General features: G+C 30.9%; 1 protein-coding gene across 1 annotated transcript in view; it reads left to right on the top strand.

The window, feature by feature from the left end:
• LOC126979353 (uncharacterized) overlaps positions 1-25,273 on the top strand; it is a 32,400-nt gene extending 7,127 nt beyond the window's left edge. Inside the window, exons 3-4 of the mRNA XM_050828593.1 lie at positions 2,782-5,166; positions 25,026-25,273. Coding sequence (XP_050684550.1) covers positions 2,782-5,166; positions 25,026-25,273 — 2,633 coding nt within the window. The remainder of the gene's footprint in view (positions 1-2,781; positions 5,167-25,025) is intronic.
• Positions 25,274-25,771: the final 498 nt, after the last annotated feature.

Genomic DNA, 25,771 nt, shown 5'->3' with positions numbered 1-25,771 from the left:
CTCGTGCAGGATATCGCCTCAAACACGATATACAAGAAACAATAGTCTCTCATCTCATATATATGAATGATATTAAGTTATATGGAAAAACAGAAATGGAAATGAAAAAATTAATAGATACTACAGCACAATTTAGCAAAGATATTATTATGGAATTTGGTTTGGATAAATGTAGAACACTTCACATAAAACGAGGCAAGATACGGCCGGGCGATTATGCAGTTAATGATATCGATATAATTAGAGCCATGGAACAAACCGAACTATATAAATACTTAGGATATAAACAACTTAGAGGATTAGATCACACAGAAATCAAAAACACTTTAACAATAGAATTTAAAAAACGAATTAATGCTCTTTGTAAAACTCAATTAACAAGCAAACACCTTATTAAGTCCCTAAATACATATGCTATCCTAATTCTAACATACTCATTTGGTATCATAAAATGGACAAAAACAGACATAGAACAAATAGAGCGGACGATTCGCACCACACTAACTAAGCACAATAATCTACACCCAAAATCTGCAATAGAAAGACTTACTATCAAAAGAGAATATGGAGGAATTTGAATCATCTCTGTCAAAAACAAGTCGGCAATTTAAAAGATTTTTTCCACTTAAAATCACAGACCAGTGAAATTCATAAAGCCATTGTTAAAAATGATATTAACTTTACTCCACTTAATTTACACGAAGACATAAGCTCTCAAAACACTCGAAGAAACGATCCCCAAATACAAAAACTTGACAGCTGGAAGCGAAAAGTGTTATATGGCCGCCATCCTCACGACCTAGAACAATCCCACATAAACACCGCCGCCTCAAACAAATGGCTTAAAATAGGAAACCTATTCCCAGAGACCGAAGGATTTATAATAGCGATACAGGACCAAGTTGTCAACACCAAAAACTACAGAAAATTCATAATCAAAGACCCCTCAATATCAAACGATAAATGCCGCAAATGCCACGTTCAACCAGAAACCATCCAACATATTACCGGAGGATGTACAACACTCACACAAACAGATTACACGCATAGACATAACCAAGTAGTCAATATCATTCACCAAAAGTTAGCACTCAAACACAAACTCATACAAAACACAAACACACCTTATTACAAATATAAACCACAAACAGTTTTAGAAAACGATACATATAAACTTTATTTTGATCGCGCGATACTTACAGACAGAACCATTCACTACAATAGACCAGATATAACGCTCAAAGATAAATTAAATGAAATAACCTACCTTATAGACATTGCTGTTCCAAACACTCATAACTTACAAAAAACAATTTCTGAAAAAATCAACAAATATACTGAACTGAAGGATGAAGTGGCTAGAATCTGGAACCAAAAAAAAGTATACGTAATTCCAATAATCCTTTCCACCACAGGTGTTATCCCAAACCATCTGTTACATAGTCTTAAACTACTAGAACTAAAGGAAACTCTTTACATAACCTTACAAAAAGTCGCCATCTTAAATACATGCCGAATCGTTAGAAAGTTCTTACAAATTGACGAACACGACATTTCACCCTACACATAAATTTAACACACCACACGCTGCATTTACTTGGTTTCGACCCGTAAATGCAGGCAAACCAGCGAAAGGCTGAGAAAAATAATAATAATAATAATAATAATAATAATAATAATAATAATAATAATAATAATAATAATAATAATAATAATAATAATAATAATAATAATAATAATAATAATAATAATAATAATAATAATAATAATAATAATAATAATAATAATAATAATAATAATAATAATAATAATAATAATAATAATAATAATAATAATAATAATAATAATAATAATAATAATAATAATAATAATAATAATAATAATAATAATAATAATAATAATAATAATAATAATAATAATAATAATAATAATAATAATAATAATAATAATAATAATAATAATAATAATAATAATAATAATAATAATAATAATAATAATAATAATAATAATAATAATAATAATAATAATAATAATAATAATAATAATAATAATAATAATAATAATAATAATAATAATAATAATAATAATAATAATAATAATAATAATAATAATAATAATAATAATAATAATAATAATAATAATAATAATAATAATAATAATAATAATAATAATAATAATAATAATAATAATAATAATAATAATAATAATAATAATAATAATAATAATAATAATAATAATAATAATAATAATAATAATAATAATAATAATAATAATAATAATAATAATAATAATAATAATAATAATAATAATAATAATAATAATAATAATAATAATAATAATAATAATAATAATAATAATAATAATAATAATAATAATAATAATAATAATAATAATAATAATAATAATAATAATAATAATAATAATAATAATAATAATAATAATAATAATAATAATAATAATAATAATAATAATAATAATAATAATAATAATAATAATAATAATAATAATAATAATAATAATAATAATAATAATAATAATAATAATAATAATAATAATAATAATAATAATAATAATAATAATAATAATAATAATAATAATAATAATAATAATAATAATAATAATAATAATAATAATAATAATAATAATAATAATAATAATAATAATAATAATAATAATAATAATAATAACCCCCCCAGGGGACCACCTTGCCGTGGTGTTGGGGCTTAAGGAAAGCTTGAACAAATTGTCATTAACTTCTTGACCAAACCCTATCTCGTTAAGGTAGAAGGCACAAATACTTTACAAAGTCACCAACACCTAGACACACCTTTCCGACCAACGGTCCCAACAACCCATTCAATTTGGAGACACGCTCGATGAAAAAACGTAAAATTGGACCGCTTCCCGGGGGCGATCGCCGGGGCACACCTGGAGCTGGCGCTGGGTGTCTCAGCATGCGAACCGTCAGCGGTGAGGAGCTGAACTGGCGGGCTCCCACCGGATCATCCGAAAATACTACAGCCGAAAATGACAGACTGACTGACAGGACTACTCCAACGGAACCTTATAGTCCATGTACCATCTCATATACACCATCCATACCCTCCTCACCCCTTTCAAGCAGATATTCACCCACACCGACCTTGGATGCTGCGCGGGAGGCAAATGCCTTTTTACTCGCGTCCACCAAAGCCGGTAAACCGAGAGTGCGCATGAAATGGAGTAAAGAAATGAACCTATTCATTATGCGCACCTATTACTACATCACGAAATTAGAGACCGACCTAACCACCTACAAAAAACAGTTGCATGAACTCTTCTTACAAAAATATCCGGATTTAAACGTTACAGAACAAAGAATTGCGGATCAAAGAAGAGTAATAGTAAAAAACAAACTCTTAAATCAGGAAACTTTAAATCAAATTAAAGAAGAAATAAAGTCACAACTAGAAATAGAAAATGAAAATCAATTCCATATTAACATTAGTGAACCAACAAACGATGTAATTCCATGTTCTTCCACTCAAACAATACCAAACACACAGCACAATCAATCATTAAATACATTCACACATAATATTCAATCATTACAAACATTCTCATATATCACTCAGACATCACATAATATGCCTACACAGACTGAATGTGTTACTATAATGAAGGAAAACGACATTGATACGGTATTAGACCATAACCCAGGTACGAACACTGAAATAGAAGAAATTTGTTATAAATTCAAAACAGCACTAACACAATATTTAGGAATGGACCCACTAGTCCGTCCAAAATTGCCTAAACTTAGATACAATTCTCACCTATTTCAACTAGTCAATATGTTTAATAGCGATATCCTGTCCCGATTTATTTCCGACGACACAAAACTAACTGACATACATACGATAGTGTATTGCGTAGCCTTAGTTATCTCTGAAGAACTTAACTATAAGGTCACAGAATATATTAGAAGCACAAGGCCCAAAGACTGTTATAAACCACCATGGCAAATAAGGTTAGAAAAGGATATAGAAAAACTCAGAGCAGACTGTGGGCGAATCACCCAGTACATCAATAACAATAGATCATGTAAAATCATTAAGCATGTTAAAGCAATATTTAAAACAGGAAACACACACACTAAACATGAAAATAGCAACATTAAACCGGAAGAATTTTTAGACACTTTAAAACAAAAATTAGCACTCAAAGTTCATAGACTTAAAAGATACAAAAAGGCACAGGAAAGGAAAAATGATAACACAATGTTTAGGACTAACGAAAAGAATTTCTACAGAAACTTACACAAACTAAAAACAGATACAGTAAACAATCCTAATGTGCCCACACAAGAACAACTGGAAACGTTTTGGTCAGGCATCTGGGAACAACAAGTACATCACAATGATAAAGCTGATTGGATTATAGAAGAAGAAAATAAATGGAATGCAATTGAAGAAATGGATTTCACAGAAATAACTGAGACAGACATAAATAACATTACAGCCAGATTGCATAACTGGAAATCACCAGGGATAGACAAAATTCATAACTTTTGGTATAAAAAATTATTTTCTTTACATAAAATCATGGCCAAAAATATTACAGATATCATTATTGGTAAACAGAAAATTCCAGATTTCATTGCTACTGGAATAACCTATATGCTTCCAAAATTACAGATATCTCCACTCCCTTCACAATATAGACCAATCACATGCCTACCAACTATATATAAAATATTAACATCAGCCATAACAACAAAAATCAATAAACATGTTGAACATTATAATATAATAGCGGAAGAACAAAAAGGATGCAGGCGAGGCCACATGGGATGTAAGGAACAGTTAATAATTGATTCTACTATTCGCAAACATGCGACTTCAAAAAATAGAAACCTACATTGCACATATATAGACTATAAGAAAGCTTTCGATAGTATCCCACATTCTTGGTTGATTAAAATATTACAAATATATAAAATAAACCCAAAAATAATAAACTTTTTACACGATATTATGTCTAGATGGAAAACCACACTTTATTTGAATACAAATCAAAACACCATCACAACTAGAGAAATAGCCATTAGAAAGGGTATCTATCAAGGCGATTCCTTGAGTCCTCTGTGGTTTTGCCTCGCCTTAAAGCCCCTGTCACATTTGCTGCGTGATTCTCGTGCAGGATATCGCCTCAAACACGATATACAAGAAACAATAGTCTCTCATCTCATATATATGAATGATATTAAGTTATATGGAAAAACAGAAATGGAAATGAAAAAATTAATAGATACTACAGCACAATTTAGCAAAGATATTATTATGGAATTTGGTTTGGATAAATGTAGAACACTTCACATAAAACGAGGCAAGATACGGCCGGGCGATTATGCAGTTAATGATATCGATATAATTAGAGCCATGGAACAAACCGAACTATATAAATACTTAGGATATAAACAACTTAGAGGATTAGATCACACAGAAATCAAAAACACTTTAACAATAGAATTTAAAAAACGAATTAATGCTCTTTGTAAAACTCAATTAACAAGCAAACACCTTATTAAGTCCCTAAATACATATGCTATCCTAATTCTAACATACTCATTTGGTATCATAAAATGGACAAAAACAGACATAGAACAAATAGAGCGGACGATTCGCACCACACTAACTAAGCACAATAATCTACACCCAAAATCTGCAATAGAAAGACTTACTATCAAAAGAGAATATGGAGGAATTTGAATCATCTCTGTCAAAAACAAGTCGGCAATTTAAAAGATTTTTTCCACTTAAAATCACAGACCAGTGAAATTCATAAAGCCATTGTTAAAAATGATATTAACTTTACTCCACTTAATTTACACGAAGACATAAGCTCTCAAAACACTCGAAGAAACGATCCCCAAATACAAAAACTTGACAGCTGGAAGCGAAAAGTGTTATATGGCCGCCATCCTCACGACCTAGAACAATCCCACATAAACACCGCCGCCTCAAACAAATGGCTTAAAATAGGAAACCTATTCCCAGAGACCGAAGGATTTATAATAGCGATACAGGACCAAGTTGTCAACACCAAAAACTACAGAAAATTCATAATCAAAGACCCCTCAATATCAAACGATAAATGCCGCAAATGCCACGTTCAACCAGAAACCATCCAACATATTACCGGAGGATGTACAACACTCACACAAACAGATTACACGCATAGACATAACCAAGTAGTCAATATCATTCACCAAAAGTTAGCACTCAAACACAAACTCATACAAAACACAAACACACCTTATTACAAATATAAACCACAAACAGTTTTAGAAAACGATACATATAAACTTTATTTTGATCGCGCGATACTTACAGACAGAACCATTCACTACAATAGACCAGATATAACGCTCAAAGATAAATTAAATGAAATAACCTACCTTATAGACATTGCTGTTCCAAACACTCATAACTTACAAAAAACAATTTCTGAAAAAATCAACAAATATACTGAACTGAAGGATGAAGTGGCTAGAATCTGGAACCAAAAAAAAGTATACGTAATTCCAATAATCCTTTCCACCACAGGTGTTATCCCAAACCATCTGTTACATAGTCTTAAACTACTAGAACTAAAGGAAACTCTTTACATAACCTTACAAAAAGTCGCCATCTTAAATACATGCCGAATCGTTAGAAAGTTCTTACAAATTGACGAACACGACATTTCACCCTACACATAAATTTAACACACCACACGCTGCATTTACTTGGTTTCGACCCGTAAATGCAGGCAAACCAGCGAAAGGCTGAGAAAAATAATAATAATAATAATAATAATAATAATAATAATAATAATAATAATAATAATAATAATAATAATAATAATAATAATAATAATAATAATAATAATAATAATAATAATAATAATAATAATAATAATAATAATAATAATAATAATAATAATAATAATAATAATAATAATAATAATAATAATAATAATAATAATAATAATAATAATAATAATAATAATAATAATAATAATAATAATAATAATAATAATAATAATAATAATAATAATAATAATAATAATAATAATAATAATAATAATAATAATAATAATAATAATAATAATAATAATAATAATAATAATAATAATAATAATAATAATAATAATAATAATAATAATAATAATAATAATAATAATAATAATAATAATAATAATAATAATAATAATAATAATAATAATAATAATAATAATAATAATAATAATAATAATAATAATAATAATAATAATAATAATAATAATAATAATAATAATAATAATAATAATAATAATAATAATAATAATAATAATAATAATAATAATAATAATAATAATAATAATAATAATAATAATAATAATAATAATAATAATAATAATAATAATAATAATAATAATAATAATAATAATAATAATAATAATAATAATAATAATAATAATAATAATAATAATAATAATAATAATAATAATAATAATAATAATAATAATAATAATAATAATAATAATAATAATAATAATAATAATAATAATAATAATAATAATAATAATAATAATAATAATAATAATAATAATAATAATAATAATAATAATAATAATAATAATAATAATAATAATAATAATAATAATAATAATAATAATAATAATAATAATAATAATAATAATAATAATAATAATAATAATAATAATAATAATAATAATAATAATAATAATAATAATAATAATAATAATAATAATAATAATAATAATAATAATAATAATAATAATAATAATAATAATAATAATAATAATAATAATAATAATAATAATAATAATAATAATAATAATAATAATAATAATAATAATAATAATAATAATAATAATAATAATAATAATAATAATAATAATAATAATAATAATAATAATAATAATAATAATAATAATAATAATAATAATAATAATAATAATAATAATAATAATAATAATAATAATAATAATAATAATAATAATAATAATAATAATAATAATAATAATAATAATAATAATAATAATAATAATAATAATACTTAAAAAGAAACTTACTTGGAAAGTGGTACTTTGCGAACGCAACTGCATGCGCAAAATCGAACATGTTCAATTTCAGTTTCAAATTTAACCATAACACCACGTGCCACTGATTTCAGTATCATCCTCTCCATACAGATCATGTCGTTCCTTCACCCTGCGGCTTTTAAGGAACTTTAAGCCACGTACAACCAAACTTCCTTGCAGCAGTTTTATTTTTAGGAGGACGTGACATGAGTACACGAGAGTATCGACCGCTTAGCATGAGTTGGTCACTCATTTGTCCCTCAATTTCATAAATAAAAAAATATATTTCCATGATATCTAAATACGGTTAATATCAGCTAATCTCCACACGTGAAGAACCAAAGAGAAATCCCAGGAGTCCGTTGTGTTAAATTCTTCACATAATGATAATTATGGTATTTTTGTAGAAATTTCCTAAATATTTAAAAAAAACACAAAAGTTTAACAACTAAGCTGAAACGATTTCGATGAACTTTGTATCAGTAGTAGACTAGACCTTGTAAAAGGACATAACTTTAATAGCGTAAAAAGCTTGAAAAAAAACTTTATATTTAGGCACTCGATTTTATTGGATTTATATAAATATTTCTTCTAGCGTTTCTGAAAATTTTATCTGTGTGGCAATAAATAGAGGAGAAAAGGTCGTATGGGATTCCATCAGTGAAATAATGTATCATGGAAATTAGTTCAATGATTTTGACATAATCTGTACTTATGCATGTAAAATTACAAGTCTAGTAATAAATCAGCACGTCAAGTCCTCATAAATGCGCCTCACAAATCATAGTGGAAGATTAAGAGCAGTACTGGAATTCATTTGTGTTTGTTATTGACAGATCCTTCAACATCGACGGGTAATACAGCAATTACCGAACAACTTTTATTATTTCCGGAGGTAGAATCGATATAATAGCTGTGCCGCGGTTTCACCCGTCAATATTTTGAAGTAAAACTTCTTTAGGCGCGACTTGGGGGTAGCTCAGAATTTTTTTCTGACGGAAGTAACGCTCAGTACAAAAGTCAATTGAAATAATTTTGTAAACCGTTATAATTAAAACATATTTCAAATTGCTCAGTAATATTTTTTTTTCAAACTCCAAGTGTTTTTATTTTTTATTTATTACTACTATTGTAATAATAAAATATATTATATAAGTTTTCAGAAATTTTCTGACATTCGTTAATTTGTTCTCGGTTTATAAGGATAGGCAAAGGGTTCGAGCCCATGCAGCCCATTTGTTAATGTTCAATAACAACGTCAGATTGATATGTGCTCATAATAATATAACCTTCAATTTCTTATTATCAATTTTATTATTGAGTGAAAATTTTAAAATATGCGAATGGTATTAATGAATTATGAATAGAATATATTATAATGAAAACAATAATTAGTCAAATAAAATGGCGGAATCCCGGGAACACTTTACTCTTTCATGAATAAATAAGAATAAAAGAGAAAATCAAGAATCTGATAATGGCCTGACCTGTAAAAAGTGTGTTTATATTCTGAATGAATGAATTATAATATAAAAATATAATATTATATCATTCTTTGTAAAATATATAAAATCTCACTTGATAAAATAATATTTATTATATTATAATATATTAATATAGGCATTTTTTTATTATAGGTAGAGTAAATGCCAACTTTGCTCAAAAGATGAAGCTATATCGTCAGCTTTTCCGAGAAGAAAAGAACAAAAATTCTAAGAATGCTCCTAGATCTTCAGTAATACGTGTGTGCTTAGTTGGTAACACGGCTTTATTTAATGTAAATTTAATGTAATATATTAATGCGTCTGCTAATTATTCCTAAAGTTTATTATTAATTAGTTTTACTTCAATCACGCGAAAATATTACACGCACACACTTTTTTTTATGTCCTAAAATATTTATAGTTCTTGACCTTTTTTCATTCAGCTGAGAGGAATATACTACTGCCATATTGCCTAATAACCCATTAATCTATATCATACTAGCTGACCCGATAGACGTTGTTCTGTCAATAAACGGTTCGAGAGATATGGTAAATGCGTGGGTGAGTGCGTGGGTGGGATCGTGACACAACAAACTATATATGTAAACCTTCCTTGAGCTTCAACGAATCTATTACAAAAGATTTCATTGAGATCGGTCGAATAGTTTAGGAGTTATTAGGGAACATACAAACATACATTCTTTTTTATAATATACATAAGACAGATTATACTAAAATAATGAATTCAATTCAACTGGTAGAACCAAAGATTAGCATGTTCAAATAAATATAAAACTAAGAGCTAATATATTTTGCTATCTCTCATCATGGCCACAATACAGAAATACTTCTTTTAACTTCTTACCAGAGCGCCCAAATCGCTGACCTGTATAAATACCACAAGATAGGCTGTTCCTTGTCTTTGGCAGCTAATTTTTTGTGCCTATTTGAAGCGCCACTCGCGAGCGTCCAGAGAACTAATTTTGAAGTATGGCTGCTAAATATAAAAATGATGTGAAGGAACATACAATTCTCTGAAGTATTTTTGCATTTTGAATTAATTTCGTTCGTTTTCCGTGTTATTTATACTTCAAGAATCAACGTAATAAAGTAATTTTTTTTTAATAATTTAGTTAATAGTTTCACACCATCTGTTGTCCACTAGGTTGTCATCACTAGTTTTAGTACCGCAAACTCTCAAAATGACGAATATCAAACAGGCACAAAAGCTCTTTAACAGCCGCCAGTCCAGTGGTATATAGTAGAGGTCAGTGGCCCGAATCGACTCTTGCACATTTACACACGATTAAAACGGCCGCTAAGCAATCTTGGGAAGACAAAACGTAGGTATGAATTTCAAGGAGACCGCTGAGTTGCGCTACTGTTCTATTCGTCTTTAATCGTCATAACTAGCGTGACGTAATTATTGTACTCTACTAAATTAATGATTATCAAACATAATAATACTATAAAGTCAAAGACGAGTAAAAACAGAAGGACTCCGTGTACGTTACATAACAGTGAAGTACCAAAACAAGCCGGTAAAGGAGTAAATACATAGCCCCACGCACACACATAAACAAGCCGATCGGCTGCTATTATGAGATTTGCCATCGTCTGTGACAGATCAGTTTGCGTCGCAACAAAATATTTTAAAAATGCCGTCGTGTGAATGTTGTGAAAAAGTATAAAAACGATACTATAAAATTATTTGTGGCCATATATTATTATTTAAGGGAGAAAAAATTGTGTAACTAGTATGCCCCGTAACCGCACACACACTAGCATAAAGGTGCTTCACTTGCTAATATTACGGCGCGGAGACCTTCTTTTTTACTCGTCCGAGTATATAATTTGCTACTTATATTTTACAATTTGTAGCGTGGTTCTCGTAGTTGTTAATAAACAATTTAACTGTATGTGGCGTTGTGATGCTGATTTCCAATACTATTTGAAATGCTTCATCAATCACACGTTAAACGATGGTAAACATTATTAACAAAAAATTAACTATTATTTAACAAAAAAGTGTACATTAAGTAAATATAATATTATAATGTCTCATTTATGAATGGATTGAATTTTATCTTATTTTTATGAAAATACGGGACGAGACGAGCATGACATTCAGCTAATGGTAATTGATACGCCCTGCCCATTACAATGCAGTGCCGCTCAGGATTCTTGAAAAGTGCAAAAATTCTGAGCGGCACTACAATTGCGCTCGTCACCTTGAGATATACGATGCTACGTCTCATTTTCCCAGTAATTTCACTAGCAACGGCGCACTTCCGACCGAAACACAGTAAAATTTACACATTGCTGCTTCACGGCAGAAATAGGTGCCGTTGTGGTACCCATAATCTAGCCGGCATCCGGTGCAAAGGAGCCTCCCTCTGGTAATCTTTTACTATAGACATTTTATTATGATTAATTTTATAAGAAGTGACTTTTGTTAGAAGTGACAGAATTAAATAAATCAATTTTTATTAAATAATTCACATAAAATTATACTTAAAAATTTACCAAATTTATGTACTTTTCGATACATTAGTTGTATTCTACTATACAGAATGTCCCAAAGTTATGGGACATGAAGGGAAAGTACCTTAAATATCGAAGATAGGCTATTTTACTGAAGGAACACTTTATGTTATTTTTAAAAGTTAGTACTTCTGCATTCAAAGATTTTCAAAAATTACTTGCCTCGTCTGGGAATCGAACCGACTGAAATGTAAAAAAAAACACCCCTACTTTTATAATGCCAATCGAAAGAATGGCCAAAAACTAATAACTCTTCTTAAGTAACATAGTATTTTAAAAGAAAGGAACAACGTAAAATGAATGTTTTCCTACTTGGATTGGTACGAATGGACCGATTAGATGGCCGGCCATATCCCCGGACCTTACACCATTAGATTTCTCCTTTTGGGGATACGTGAAAGATATGCTATACAAAAAACGATACGAGAACGTGGGCGAGTTACAACCAGAATTGTGCCATATCATATCGAGTATTCACCATAAAATGATAAGAAAATCAACAGGCAGCGGACTCATTAAAAGATTGGCGATTTGCGTAAGACAATATCACATTTTGAGCATTTAATTAATTAATTAACAAAAAAATACCCACTTAATTGACTACTATGTTACTTAAGAAGAGTTATTAGTTTTTGGCCATTCTTTCGATTGGCATCATAAGAGTAGGGGTGTTTTTTTTACATTTAAGTCGGTTCGATTCCCAGACGAGGCAAGTAATTTTTTGAAAATCTTTGAATGCAGAAAAACTTCTAACTATTAAAAATAGCATAAAGTCTTCTTTAAGTAAAATAGCCTATCTTTGATATTTAAGGTACTTCCCCTTCATGTCCCATAACTTTGGGACATCCTGTATATTCATCGACAATCGTTGTATCGAAAAAAGTTAAATAGAATTCAATTAAATTTACTGTCAATTATGAATGGAATGGAATTGATTAGATTAAATTATGAGAGATCCAATGAAATATAACTAATCCAACTGTATTCATTAATAAAATAAATCTTGGAATATATCGGTAAGTTTCATATCTATAGAGACTATGATGTAGTGTTTACATTTGGATAAGGGCCACAAAATGGACGTTTTATTAGAAAATACTAATGTTATTGTTAAATTGGAAATTAGTTTTATTTGTGTTCTAGCTGACCCGGCAAACGTTGCTTTGCCATATAAAGTATAATTCACGCGATAGTTTTATAAGTAATAAAATATTGCCTATATTATAATATACATGCCTGTACATCATTTTGTTCTATTGTCAATAGTTTTTGCAGCGCACGCAAAAATAGGTTTTCGATTTTACACCTTGTGTTACAAAATAGCAATTTTATTACGGATCCCCAATTTTGAAAAAAAAAACATAGCCTTATAGCCTTCCTCGATAAATGAACTACCCAACACTGTAAGAATCATTCAAATCGGACCAGTAGTACCAGAGATTAGCGCGTTCAAACAAACAAACAAACACTGCAGCTTTATAATATTAGTATAGATTAAATATAAATTATATTTGAATATATTATCATGCTTAAAATAATGTTTAAAAACACGGTTGCTTACAAAGTTTTATACCTCAACTTTGTAAGCAACCGAATATGATGCAGCAGAAAATAGTTAATATATAACTGACAAGATATAAGAAGTTAATATAAATATACACAAGTTTTGATTTATTAACTTTCAAGGCTTTCCAAAGGCCTCAAATATTAAATTTGGTGTTGTATTGATGATAGGTAAATGAGTGATATTTTATAATATTTACATACAAGTTCAATTCAGTTTTGACTCAGAGAAGGTGTGAAAAATAGATTTTTTTTTATATTTATTTATTAATAAAAAACAAATTTTACATGGAGGTTTCAAAGCAATAAATACCACTGAGGTTTTAACAATTGCTAAATTTAGTCTACACCAACAGAGTTAAATTAACAAAAGAAAAAATAGTTCACAATCGTTAGAAACTAAGCTATACAGATAATACTTATAATTTTACAAATAAAAGTAAAAAGACTTGATACAAATAATAGTTGAGCACGATAAGTTGATCCGTGGTCAGTCAAGTCTTAAAAAGTATTTTTTTAGATTCTGTTTTAAATTAGTCTCAGTCAACGAGTTGGTCAAGTCACGTGGCAGTTTATTAATCAGCCTAGGTACTATGTAAGCTGTTTTTCTTTCACTGAACGCATTGGATGCCCGAGGCATGTGCAGCCGGTTTAGACTAACAGCGTGCATTTACACAGGGTGATCTATGTCTGTTTTTAATTTGTCTAGAATAGTTTAGACCTCTTGAATAAAGCTTGTCTTAGTCTTTGATGGCTTGAATCCCTCGCTTCATTCAGGAGTGTAACTCTACCTGGGTCCTTAGCTGCACACATGACTGTTTTACTTCCTTGATGCCTTATCTATTATTAATGAACACTTCATACGTCATTCAAATCAAATCAAAAATATTTTATTTCGTAGATAAATTGAATTACACTTGAAGTATGTAATTTTTCATACAGCTCGTTCGGAATGCAATTTTCCTTAGAGAAGAACGAACAAGAAACTCTAAGGTTGCTCTTTTCAAAACAGGGCTTTAAAATTTGAATAGAGTGAGGAAAGTGAAATAATCTGGAATGAATCTGGAAATAATTATTAAATTAAAAGTTTCTACAATGTTAATGTTAATTCTAAATGTTACTGCAATTAATTTTTATTCATGATATAACACTGCAATATCTGTTACGCGGAATAAACAAAATGCAAACCGAATATATTTCGAATGTAATTTAAGAAAAAAATAATATTATCCCCTGATTTAATAGTTTTTCGATTTTGTCAAAGTTAAAGTTAAATGAACAAATTCTATGAGAAAAAAAGGGGAGACAAAAAGGAACTGATAATATCCTCAAGCCAATACACGTATTTTAATACATAAAACTTAATAAATTATATAGTTTACATAAAAATTGTAATCTTCAAACTTAACCAATATGAAATGAGTAAACAATCCTAATAAGGTTAAACTAATTAAAGGAAGGCATAAAACTTCCTTACTAAAAAGTACAAAGTAACCTATAACTGAATACATAATAACAGCTAATCATAAAAACCCGCTTTAAGTTTTATCTTTATTTAACGCTACATCCTATGCCTATGACGTGACAAAACTGTTTCTAGTGGCCCCAAAACTGCGTTCGGTTAACATTCTTGTCGGGGTCTTGCTGAAATTGTTCTCGTTGAAATGGGAGTGATAATTTTGTAAAAACGTGATCCGACTGATAAGTTTACTTTAATATCCTGGTTGGACAATCCGAGAATTGAAGTTGATTGTGTAAATACATTTATTTGGGATTTTCTTAGTTCGAAGCTAATTTATATAGAATTGTATTACAGTTTCCTGTATCAATAAAGTGAGTTGTTAAATTATAATTCATTTTTATACACAAAAAGGATACAGGCATCGGCCTATCTTATACAGTATAATACTCAAATGCTAAGGTAAAAATCATTATTTACAGTATTTTTCTATTTGATACACTATAAAACTGGGACTTTTTTAAAACTAATTTTGGACTAATTTTCCTATCAATTTTTATCAGGAACATTTTTTTTATAAATTTTAGAATATAATTGATGTTTAACAGCGGAAAAAGTACCAGGACATCAGAAGATAATGAACACACCTGCAACTGATAGCAATTGACAACCTTCCTTTGTTTTATAAGTGTAGAAGTAATGACACTAACTGTCTCAATTGCGTTCCTTTGATACCATTAAATGCCAATGTTTTTAATAGTTTTAAATGATCTAATTTATCTAAAGCTTCCATGCGATCAGTTGGTACTAAGTCAACTTGCGTGTACTTGTGTAAAAACTATCTTAACTGCTAAATTATTGACAGTTAAGCCATCTGTAACCATAGACTTAGAATTTTTTTCATAAAAAGAAGACTTAGTAATATTTGCGTATAGACGACCTGACAGACCAGATTAGTCAATGTGTGTATTAGATAGGTGCTTAATACTAAAACTACTTTAAAATTCAGAATAATATATTAAATTTAAATCGCCGAAATCGGCAGTGCCAAAGGGCACTAGATTTTACAGATACAAGAAAACCGAGAGTGCCGAACCGCACACTATAACTACTTACATTAATACCTCACGAAGTTCTGACCCTTATTTTGTTTATAAGATGGTCTATTTTTCATGGTCTTATAGCTTGTTCAATAGCTTTCAGATACAGAATAAGGAGTCAAGCTAATTAGAGATTCGCTTACCTTATCCTTCTTACTGTTTCTCTTTCTCTCTTACTGTTTCCTTCCATTTGACAATTATAGCAATAAAAATATGTTAAAGTACTGATTAAGCAAAACTCTAACTTTAACTTGAACTGTTAACCGTAACCGTCCAATCTTCGCTGGTTAAGGCTACTGTTAATGTACAATAGCTAAATAGCGACTTATCAAAAGTTCAAATAAATATTCGATATTGCCTTGATATTTCACTTTTAACTCCAACTTCAACTAAGCCAAGGAATACGATGGTGCAACACATTTCACAGTCTATGTTAAAGTCGGCGTTACTTTTAACTTTAAATTTGACTTAAACCTTAACTATAATAGTAAATATGATGCAAACCAGCCTATGTTTGAGTCTGTAACAAAATTTTGTTGCTGTTAAAAGCATACGCGGTTCTATTTTGGATAAACTCAAGTATGTATATGTATATCTATATATATATTTTTTACATAAGAGGGGCAATAAATTTCTTGCAAAACTCGCGGTTGTGATCAACGTCAACGTGATGCAGGTGGTGGAATTCGGCCAATTTGAACCAACCCCAACAGCTCCTATGAGCACTCCCCGTGGTAAATTCAGTAGAAGATGCAGAGAGAACTCATATATCTACGCAACGCCAAATAATCAAGCCGATCGGAGATGACTTGATGGTCGATGATTCGAGCTGCTCTTCGTTGTATGTGGTCAAATGGAAGAAGCTGCTACTGGGGAGTTTGATGATAGTATTGAAATGAGCTGATTGATAGTGTTGAATAGTGGCCTGGTGTGCCAACCAGACATATTATGTCTGCTTGCCACTCAGCGGTAGCAGATATTTTTTCGTTAAATATACACAGAGTAAGACAAGCTACACGATGCAGCACAAGAAAGGTAATTTAACAGACTATAAAAGTAAAAATATTTAATTTTAAAACTTTATCTGTGTAAAATACGACAAGCCGTTAAAATGCGGTCAGCCGTAAAAATTGTCTGTAGGAGTCGATTAAAAAAAAATGTATTATCTTTGTTGTTTTAGTAACTATTCTATTACTAATTAGTAACTTTGAAGTATGTTTTAGTTATAAAAAAATATTAAAATAGATCATGTAGATTGAGCCCCGACTGAATAGTCGAACAAATATGTCATTCGTACGGTTAGCTTAGGGTTACCTTTGGGTTAAATTTGGCAATCACTTAGAACTTTTAGTATTCATATTTCATAATGTTTAAAAAAAAAACAAAATTACTAATTCCAATTTGGTAATATAAGTTATTTTCCATAATATATTAATCAAACAAAAACACTATTTGAACAATTCACTGTATTGAACATTGAACTTTTCACTAAATCGATTCAATTTTACTTAAAAGCTACACAGCACTTATGTTGCATAATACGTCAGCAATACATATAAACACTGAAACAGCCTTACTTAAACTTGGTATAAAGTTATAACTGATGATAAACAAAGAAAATACAAAATGCTTACAATATCGTTGACAACACTGTCAATATAATGATAATTCTGAACTTTTCCGAATGACAAGCTGCCTTGCAAATAAAATGTTTAGAAAATGAAAAACATTGCCAATACTTTTATTGTATTTCGGAGTAATCTACGTTCCTCACTACACATCGTCGCATTCGATGGAACCACTGAGAAAAGCAGTGGGTCCATTCTTCCTTAGGGGTCTCTTCTAGGGCATTTTCATACGCATTCACCGCATCTTCGCATTCAAAGCAGTGCCCTCGAAGCAGGATCCTCCTTCACCACGACAATGCTTCAGCGTACTCCGCAAAACGGACTGTTGAATATTTGACTATGGCAGGTGTCGAGATAATGAGTCATCCGCCATACAGCCCTGAACTGGCGCCTTACGACTTTTATTTATTCCCAAGAACTAATTAAAAAAATCGAGGTATTCGCTTTACGAGCCCTGATGGAGGAAGATAGGATGCTCTCTTATCTTCCTCTATCATGCGTCGCACAGCACTGATGTTATCTTCAGTAGTCGCTGTTAAAGAACGTCCCTCAGGTGGATCATCATTGCGATTGCTACGTCCACGCTTAAACTCGATAAACTAATTGTAAATAGTGGCACTAGATGGGGCTTCATTAAGCCCATCCTATCCTAGCTTTGTTGTAGAGTAAGCCCACAACGAGTCATAATAAATCATTAACCGAAAATTTTCTCGTGTTAGGTTAATTTTCAGGTGTAACAAGAGTTTTAGATTTGCCGCCAATTCACAAAAACAAATGACAAATGAATGCAATATACTGCATTAGGTTACCAAAGAGTTCTAAAATTGAAAATAAAAAAAAACTTTCATTAGCAATGTTTCTAACTGGCCAGTTCTAAACATTTTCAGTGTTACCCATGTATATTATCTGCTATAAGCATATCGGTGACGCGAACCCATAAGATTTTTCACTACCAAAAAGTGCCCGACACGGTTGAAAAAGTTTTTACTTCAAAAATTATTACTTCAATGAAGAATGAACTTAGATAACATCATGCATTTAAATTGCAAGATAATATAGATTTAATCATGCAAGAATATTTAAAAATTTATTCGTGCTGATACAGTATAGTACGCTAGATACAGATCAAAGAGTCATGTTAATTAGGGATTAGGACTTATCAACATTACTCATAGATTATATGAAAGTGTTACAGAACTACAAGTTTATTGAATCTTATAATTTTTTGCATGATTGTAGTCTTAGATTAAGGGTTGGTCTCCGCTGCGCTCCAACTAGATAACGCGGGCGTAGTCGAAAAGTGCGGTAACTAATACTACACCCAAGTTTCAAATAATGTGTGACGTTGTCGTGCCACATGATCTGTTAAACTTTGCTAATAATTGAAACTAAAATGTCGCGTTGCGTAGTAAAACTTTGTAAAAATACTACAAGCTTTAAGAAAGACACTGCGATCACATAATATCATCAGTAAGTGCTTTGTATTTTTTTTAAATTTCAGTGTAAAATAACACGAAACTTATAATATAAGTTAAAAAAAATTAAAGTTGCCATTAAGTGTCAATGCATGCAAGCATCTTTACAAATAGCCAATACACATCTTTATATACAGGCTGTCCCAAAATTATGGGACATGAAGGGAAAGTACCTTAACTATCGAAGATAGGCTATTTTACTGAACTAAGACTTTATTTTATTTTTAAAAATTAGTAATATTGCATTCAAAGATTTTCGAAAAATTACTTGCCTCGTCTGGGAATCGAACATACTTAAATGTAAAAAAAAACACCCCAACTCTTATGATGCCAATCGAAAGAATGGCCAAAAACTAATAACTCTTCTTAAGTAACATAGTATTTTAAAAGAAAGTAGTCAATTAAGTGGGTATTTTTTTGGTAAATTTATTAATTATATGCTCGAAATGTGATCCCTCATGACTTACGCAAATCGCCAATCTTTTAATGAGTCCGCTGTCTGTTGATTTTCTTATCATTTTATGGTAAATACTCGATATGACATGGCACAATTCCGTTTGTAGCTCGCCCACGTTCTCGTATCGTTTTTTGTATAGCATATCTTTCACGTATCTCCAAAAGAAGAAATCTAATGGCGTAAGGTCCGGGGATCTGGCCGGCCATCTTATCGGTCCATTTGTATCAATCCAAGTAGGAAAACATTAATTTTACGTTGTTCCTTTCTTTTAAAACACTATGTTAGTTAAGAAGAGTTATTAGTTTTTGGCCATTCTTTCGATTGGCATTATAAAAGTAGGGGTGTTTTTTTTTACATTTCAGTCGGTTCGATTCCCAGACGAGGCAAGTATTTGTTAGAAAATCTTTGAATGCAGAAGTACTAACTTTTATAAATAATATAAAGTCTTTTTTCAGTAAAATAGCCTATCTTCGATATTTAAGGTACTTTCCCTTGATGTCCCATAACTTTGGGACACGCTGTATATAAAACAAAGTCGTGTTAGTTACACAATTTATAACTCAAGAACGGCTAGACCATTTTTTCTGTTGTTTGATTTTTTGGGTTTCTCTTAGTCTGGAATAGGATAATAAGTAATAAAATAACGAAAAAATCACAGAAAAATATGATTATAAAAACATTTATTTTTTCATACATTTTGTATGGATTGACATTTTAATGACATCTCGAGAATAGAAGGAATTCAATGAAGTTTTTTGTTAGTTTCACGCTGCATGAGTAATAAAATACAACTGACAGTACACGTCATGTTATTCAAGTTGACTGGTGGGTGCAATGACGTTCTTATGTATAGAATGTCATTGGGTGGGTGTGTTTGTTTCGAGTTTCTATTAGCTTATTGTGCTATCTTTCCCGACATAGACGTAATACAACTAGGATTCGAAACATTGCGAATTGGACTGACGAAGAACAAGAAATTGCAGGTAAAAAGCACCGCGTTAGTATGGGCTTGACGATGTGTTTCTGAATCACAAGAGCAAAGCGAGGCAGCCAGTAAACCTCAGAGATCAACAACTAGATAATTTATTGAATTAGGCGTTACTTTGCGGAAATCCATTATTATACAAATGATTTAAGTTTTCTTTAGTGTTAATTCCGCCAATATTTCTTTTTAAAGTCTCGTGCCAGATTTTGGCGAGACAACACGTCCTGAGGATGCCTCGTGTAGAGGCGAAACACGTGTCGAATTTTTTTCAAAAGAAATATTGGCGGAATTAATACTAAAGAAAACTTAAATCATTTGTATAACTAGATAATTTTCGACGCACAAGAAGAAATTTCCGAAGTACTGATTTGATTCGAGCAGGGTTTCGATACAATTGCAGTACTGATTACCGCTTGCATACTAGCGTTCACATTGGGTCAATGGACGTTGTTTGCAAGTATTTTCCGGAGAAACGCCAGGACTGTGCTGCCTTAGTGGGGAACTACCGAATCACGACATTTTCTAGCAAACACTCAAAAAACAATGTTTGTTTCCAAATGTCCTCATTTGGGGCAGACATTATCTAAGAACGACGATTTAATCGGCATTCAGGGTATTAATTTATTTATATTCTTACACACAATACAGTAGAAGAATAACATACCTACTATACTTATTCCTATGTATTATGTATGCTAATTCTAAAAATAAGTGTTTACAAATCGGACTTTGCTTTTGATTCTGTAGATACAAGGACAGATTCACCATCGAATTGGATCATTGCAATCTCTCGAAGATGCACACCATAAATTTTAACAATAATATTTCATGGGCACCATGAAGGAACAACGACATGAAGAGATCAATGCATCAATAATAATAGCAATTCTTCATGATCTACAGCAACTACTTCATGAACATTTTGCATGTCGAGTTAGCCCGCAAATCTTTAATTTCCGATCCGTCTTGCATTCGCCATGACCATTAACAAATCTCAAGGCCAATTCTTGAAAGTTTGTGGTCTGAATTTAGAAAATCCAGTCAATCTATATATATATACCATAAAGCGTAAAGACTTGAAATTTGGTAGGAATATTCCTTTCGTCGAGTAGAGGTCAGCTAAGAAGCGTCAGAGTTTTTTTAACAGAACAACGTCTGTCAGGTCCGCTAGTTATAATATAAAGTATGTGTAAAAAAGCTATTGTTCTTAGGTAGTGCGGTATCTAGTTGAATCGCAGCGGAGACCAATCCTCAATGTAAGGAATGTAGTGTTTGTTCGTACTTTGTGCATTCTATGACGTTCGTACAAATGACTACTCGGTTTGAAAGTCTAACAAGTTGGATTGCTTTTCTTTAACTCCAACAGAACTGGATCTAAGACTGAAAGAATGATTTTAGTTCATAACGTTAACACCTGTTACAAATATAAACTCGTTGTGCCTACTACTTGGTTACGTCAAGTTGGAATATTTGTAACAAAATTTTTATTAGAAGCCTGCGAGATTCGTGCGCCCGTTTTTTTTAAGTTATTTTTTTGAGCCCTAAAATAATTGAATAGGTGTAAGCTTTTTACGTTTAACAATTGATTCAAAATCCTTTTTTGAATGTATATACTTCAATTCAAACTTGAATGGCGAGCTCCTAAACAATATGCTGCTCCTATTCGGTTTGATAATACAAGAAATTCTCTTATGCAAAATAATTGCCATAATCCTGATGATGGCATGATAAAAAAGCATTAATAAAGCGTCCCGCTTTATATATGATGATATACCATCCATAATCCTGGATATACCAAAAATTTTGGACACACAAATAAACCGAGCTAAAGTAGTTTATGCCCACCAAGCCGTAAAGGCGGGTCTCAGTTACCAAAGTGCTTTTTCAAACGTAATAAATATTTCGAGGGCTGTCTAAATATTATATTGTATGTGTCACTTTTGATCTTATTTAAATATTATCTTTAATATGGATGTATGTTTCCGAGTCATGGATGTTTAAATGTATTTACGTATATTTATATGAAAATATGTATGTTTAAGTAAGTATATTGTATTAAATATATCATTGTCTCATACCCATAACACAGGCTATATATGGTTAACTTGGGGCAAGATAATTTGTGTAAAAAGTGTGTCAATACTATATTATATTTTATTAATACTTCAAATTGTTCGCTGCGTTATCAATTATTTCATCATTTTCAATAAAGGACTGTGAGTCTCCTGGGGAAACTGCGATTCCACTTCTCAGGTGTATTGAAGCCTTTTACCTTGTGTCGGGCCTACATATTATATTTTTACTAGTGGACCCGACAGACGTTGTCCTGTACACACGTCTGTAATTTGAAAAATCGGTCCATCCGTTAGGAGGAGTTCACAACATACACATGAGCAGGAGAATTATATAATATGGACGGAATTGAGAATCTAAACCAATCTCAAATTCACTGAAACAAACAAAAAAATCATCAAAATCGGTCAAGCCCTTTAAGAGGTAGTTTAATTGTGAATCTAAACCATTCTCGAATCCACCTGAAGACGCACACCATTCTAAAATTCACTGGAACACACAAAAATATCATCAAAATCGATCCAGCCGTTTAGGCGATAGTTCAATTGTGAATCTAAACCATCCTCGAATCCACCTGAAGACACACAGAAAGTTTCATCAACATCGGACCAGCCGTCTAGGAGGAGTTCAGTGACATACACACGCACACAAGAAATATATATATAAAGATTTTGAAATAAATAATATTGATACAAAATTGAAAATTATCTGGCCCCAAATTAGGCATAGCTTGTACTATGGGTACAAGACAACGATATATTTTATACAATATACATACTAATTCACATTACCCGCCGCGATGGCAAGCGACTTGATGGAATGACGCTGGTGGCTTGGGCACGGGGAAAGGCGCTGGTGTGGGACGCGACTTGCGTCGACACTCTGGCTCCTTCTCATGTCCAAGTTACGTCAGTTGGTGCTGGGGCTGCTGCTTCGACTGCCGAAGACGGCAAGCGTCGCAAATATGTGGGTCTCAGTGAGTCATCATCTCCGTTTGCTTTCGAGACACTTGGCCCGTCTTCGGGCCTCAATAAGGCTATTGGAAACCCATGCGCTGGCAGCTATCTCGGTCAACGGATCAGCCTAGCCAACGCGGAAATGCTGCCAGTATTTTTACTACAAAATGATAGTTTTAATTTTATGTACTCTTAGTATTGTAAATATAGTTATAAGATTTGTTTTGTTTGAATAAATGTATATACATACTTAAACAGACATAAATACTATAATGTAGAATATCCATATTCATCATATAAATGAATACGTACCGGGATTGGAACCGGAGACCTCTAGCTCAGTAGGCAGAGTCACTAACTACTGAGCTATGGGGGTCGTCAAATTAATATTGCACACTAGTTTGACCAGTTAACTATCTCAATTTGGTGAATAATGCTCTATTTCAGTTGCGATGCCTTTGATGAATTAATGTCTTTGATGATTGCAGGAAACACTCGCTGAATATTTTCATGTAATAAATTATTTCGACGCAGTTTTACGTATCGCATAGCTGTCGGGTATTTTTAATGGTGCGGATATTGTGGAGTTTCTAGTGTTATTGTTGAAATTATTGTGAAAAATGTTAGTTTAATGTTGCTTTCATTCAGCGATATCATAAATAAAAGTAGTGCTTCAAGTAAAAGTATTTTTTTGTCAGAATATCAGATATTTAATGATGTATGACAGAGTGCAGTTTGATAAATGAAATAAGTATTATAAAGGTAAATGATCACCAATCTCTTTTTTTGAGGTCTCATATTATGCACATTTCTAGAAACTGTCATAATTTTTATACACCAGGAACAAACATAAACTTATTGTGCCTACTACTCGGCTAAGTCACGTTATCAAGTCTTATAAGGCGTGAATTTAAAAAAAAGGAGAAGAAGCCAGCTGAGTTACATATGCCATTACATGTTCTTCTCAAGTCTGACGCACAAAATAGCGTATTTTTTGTGTAAACACTGAAGTTTTTGACTTCTATTAAGTGATTTCAATTGCTAGTTTAGAATAAATAAAATAGAATTCGATAACTAGAGAAGAAGACACCCAATTAACAAATTCATGCCCGTGAATACGTCATTACGTGGAGTTCCGCATGTATACTGAATAATGAATGTTTTCATAACAATAACTACAATATAACAATAGTTATAACATTAACCACTGAACAAAGGGAGGATGCACAAATGGAACGTATCGTACTTATAACCCAATCTATTAGCCCAAGTATTGTCAGGGTTTGTAGTCTCAATGAAATCAAAAGGGACTACACTCCTGGCCAGGCAATAGTACATCCAATGCGCGGCGTCAACAGAGACCTGGTTTTTATTGCGATGTTACGATTAGCCAAAGATCCAATAAAGACGGATGGCCATCCATCACACCCTATTTCATAGCATAGTAGTACGTTAAAGCCATTCTGCATTATGAAAATACTTCTATGATATCTCGACTGTCGATTAAACGCTTCTTATGAGAGGAATTCCTGTCTTTGAATTATCACTGCATGTTCGGACTTAGTTCACGAAATAACTGTGCAGCTATAGAAGAAAATGTTCGCTATCCTCATAATTATTGATGCGGCGACAGCAAATTGAGAGGATCCTTATCGATCATTCATCTTTGCAATTATGCTTATATTTGCATTATTGTAGTAAGCTTTAATGAGTCATACTATTTTAGCTATGCTTTATCAAGTCACGAATCTGATATAAGAAGTGATATTCAAGGAAGAATCATAATAAGAAAGTATATGATATTATAAAATGTTTCTAATCTATCGTTTTATCGTGGTGATAAGCAGTATGAATCATATTTTGCCATATCTTATCTACGAAAGCTGCTTTGGTTTCAATATGTATATTTACAACAGACCAGTATTTACCATTGAACAG

The sequence above is a fragment of the Leptidea sinapis genome, chromosome 3 (genome assembly GCF_905404315.1).
Source record: "Leptidea sinapis chromosome 3, ilLepSina1.1, whole genome shotgun sequence".
Lineage (NCBI taxonomy): Eukaryota > Metazoa > Arthropoda > Insecta > Lepidoptera > Pieridae > Leptidea > Leptidea sinapis.
Note: the sequence above shows the minus strand (reverse complement) of the source record. Positions and strands in the feature narration are given on the sequence as shown.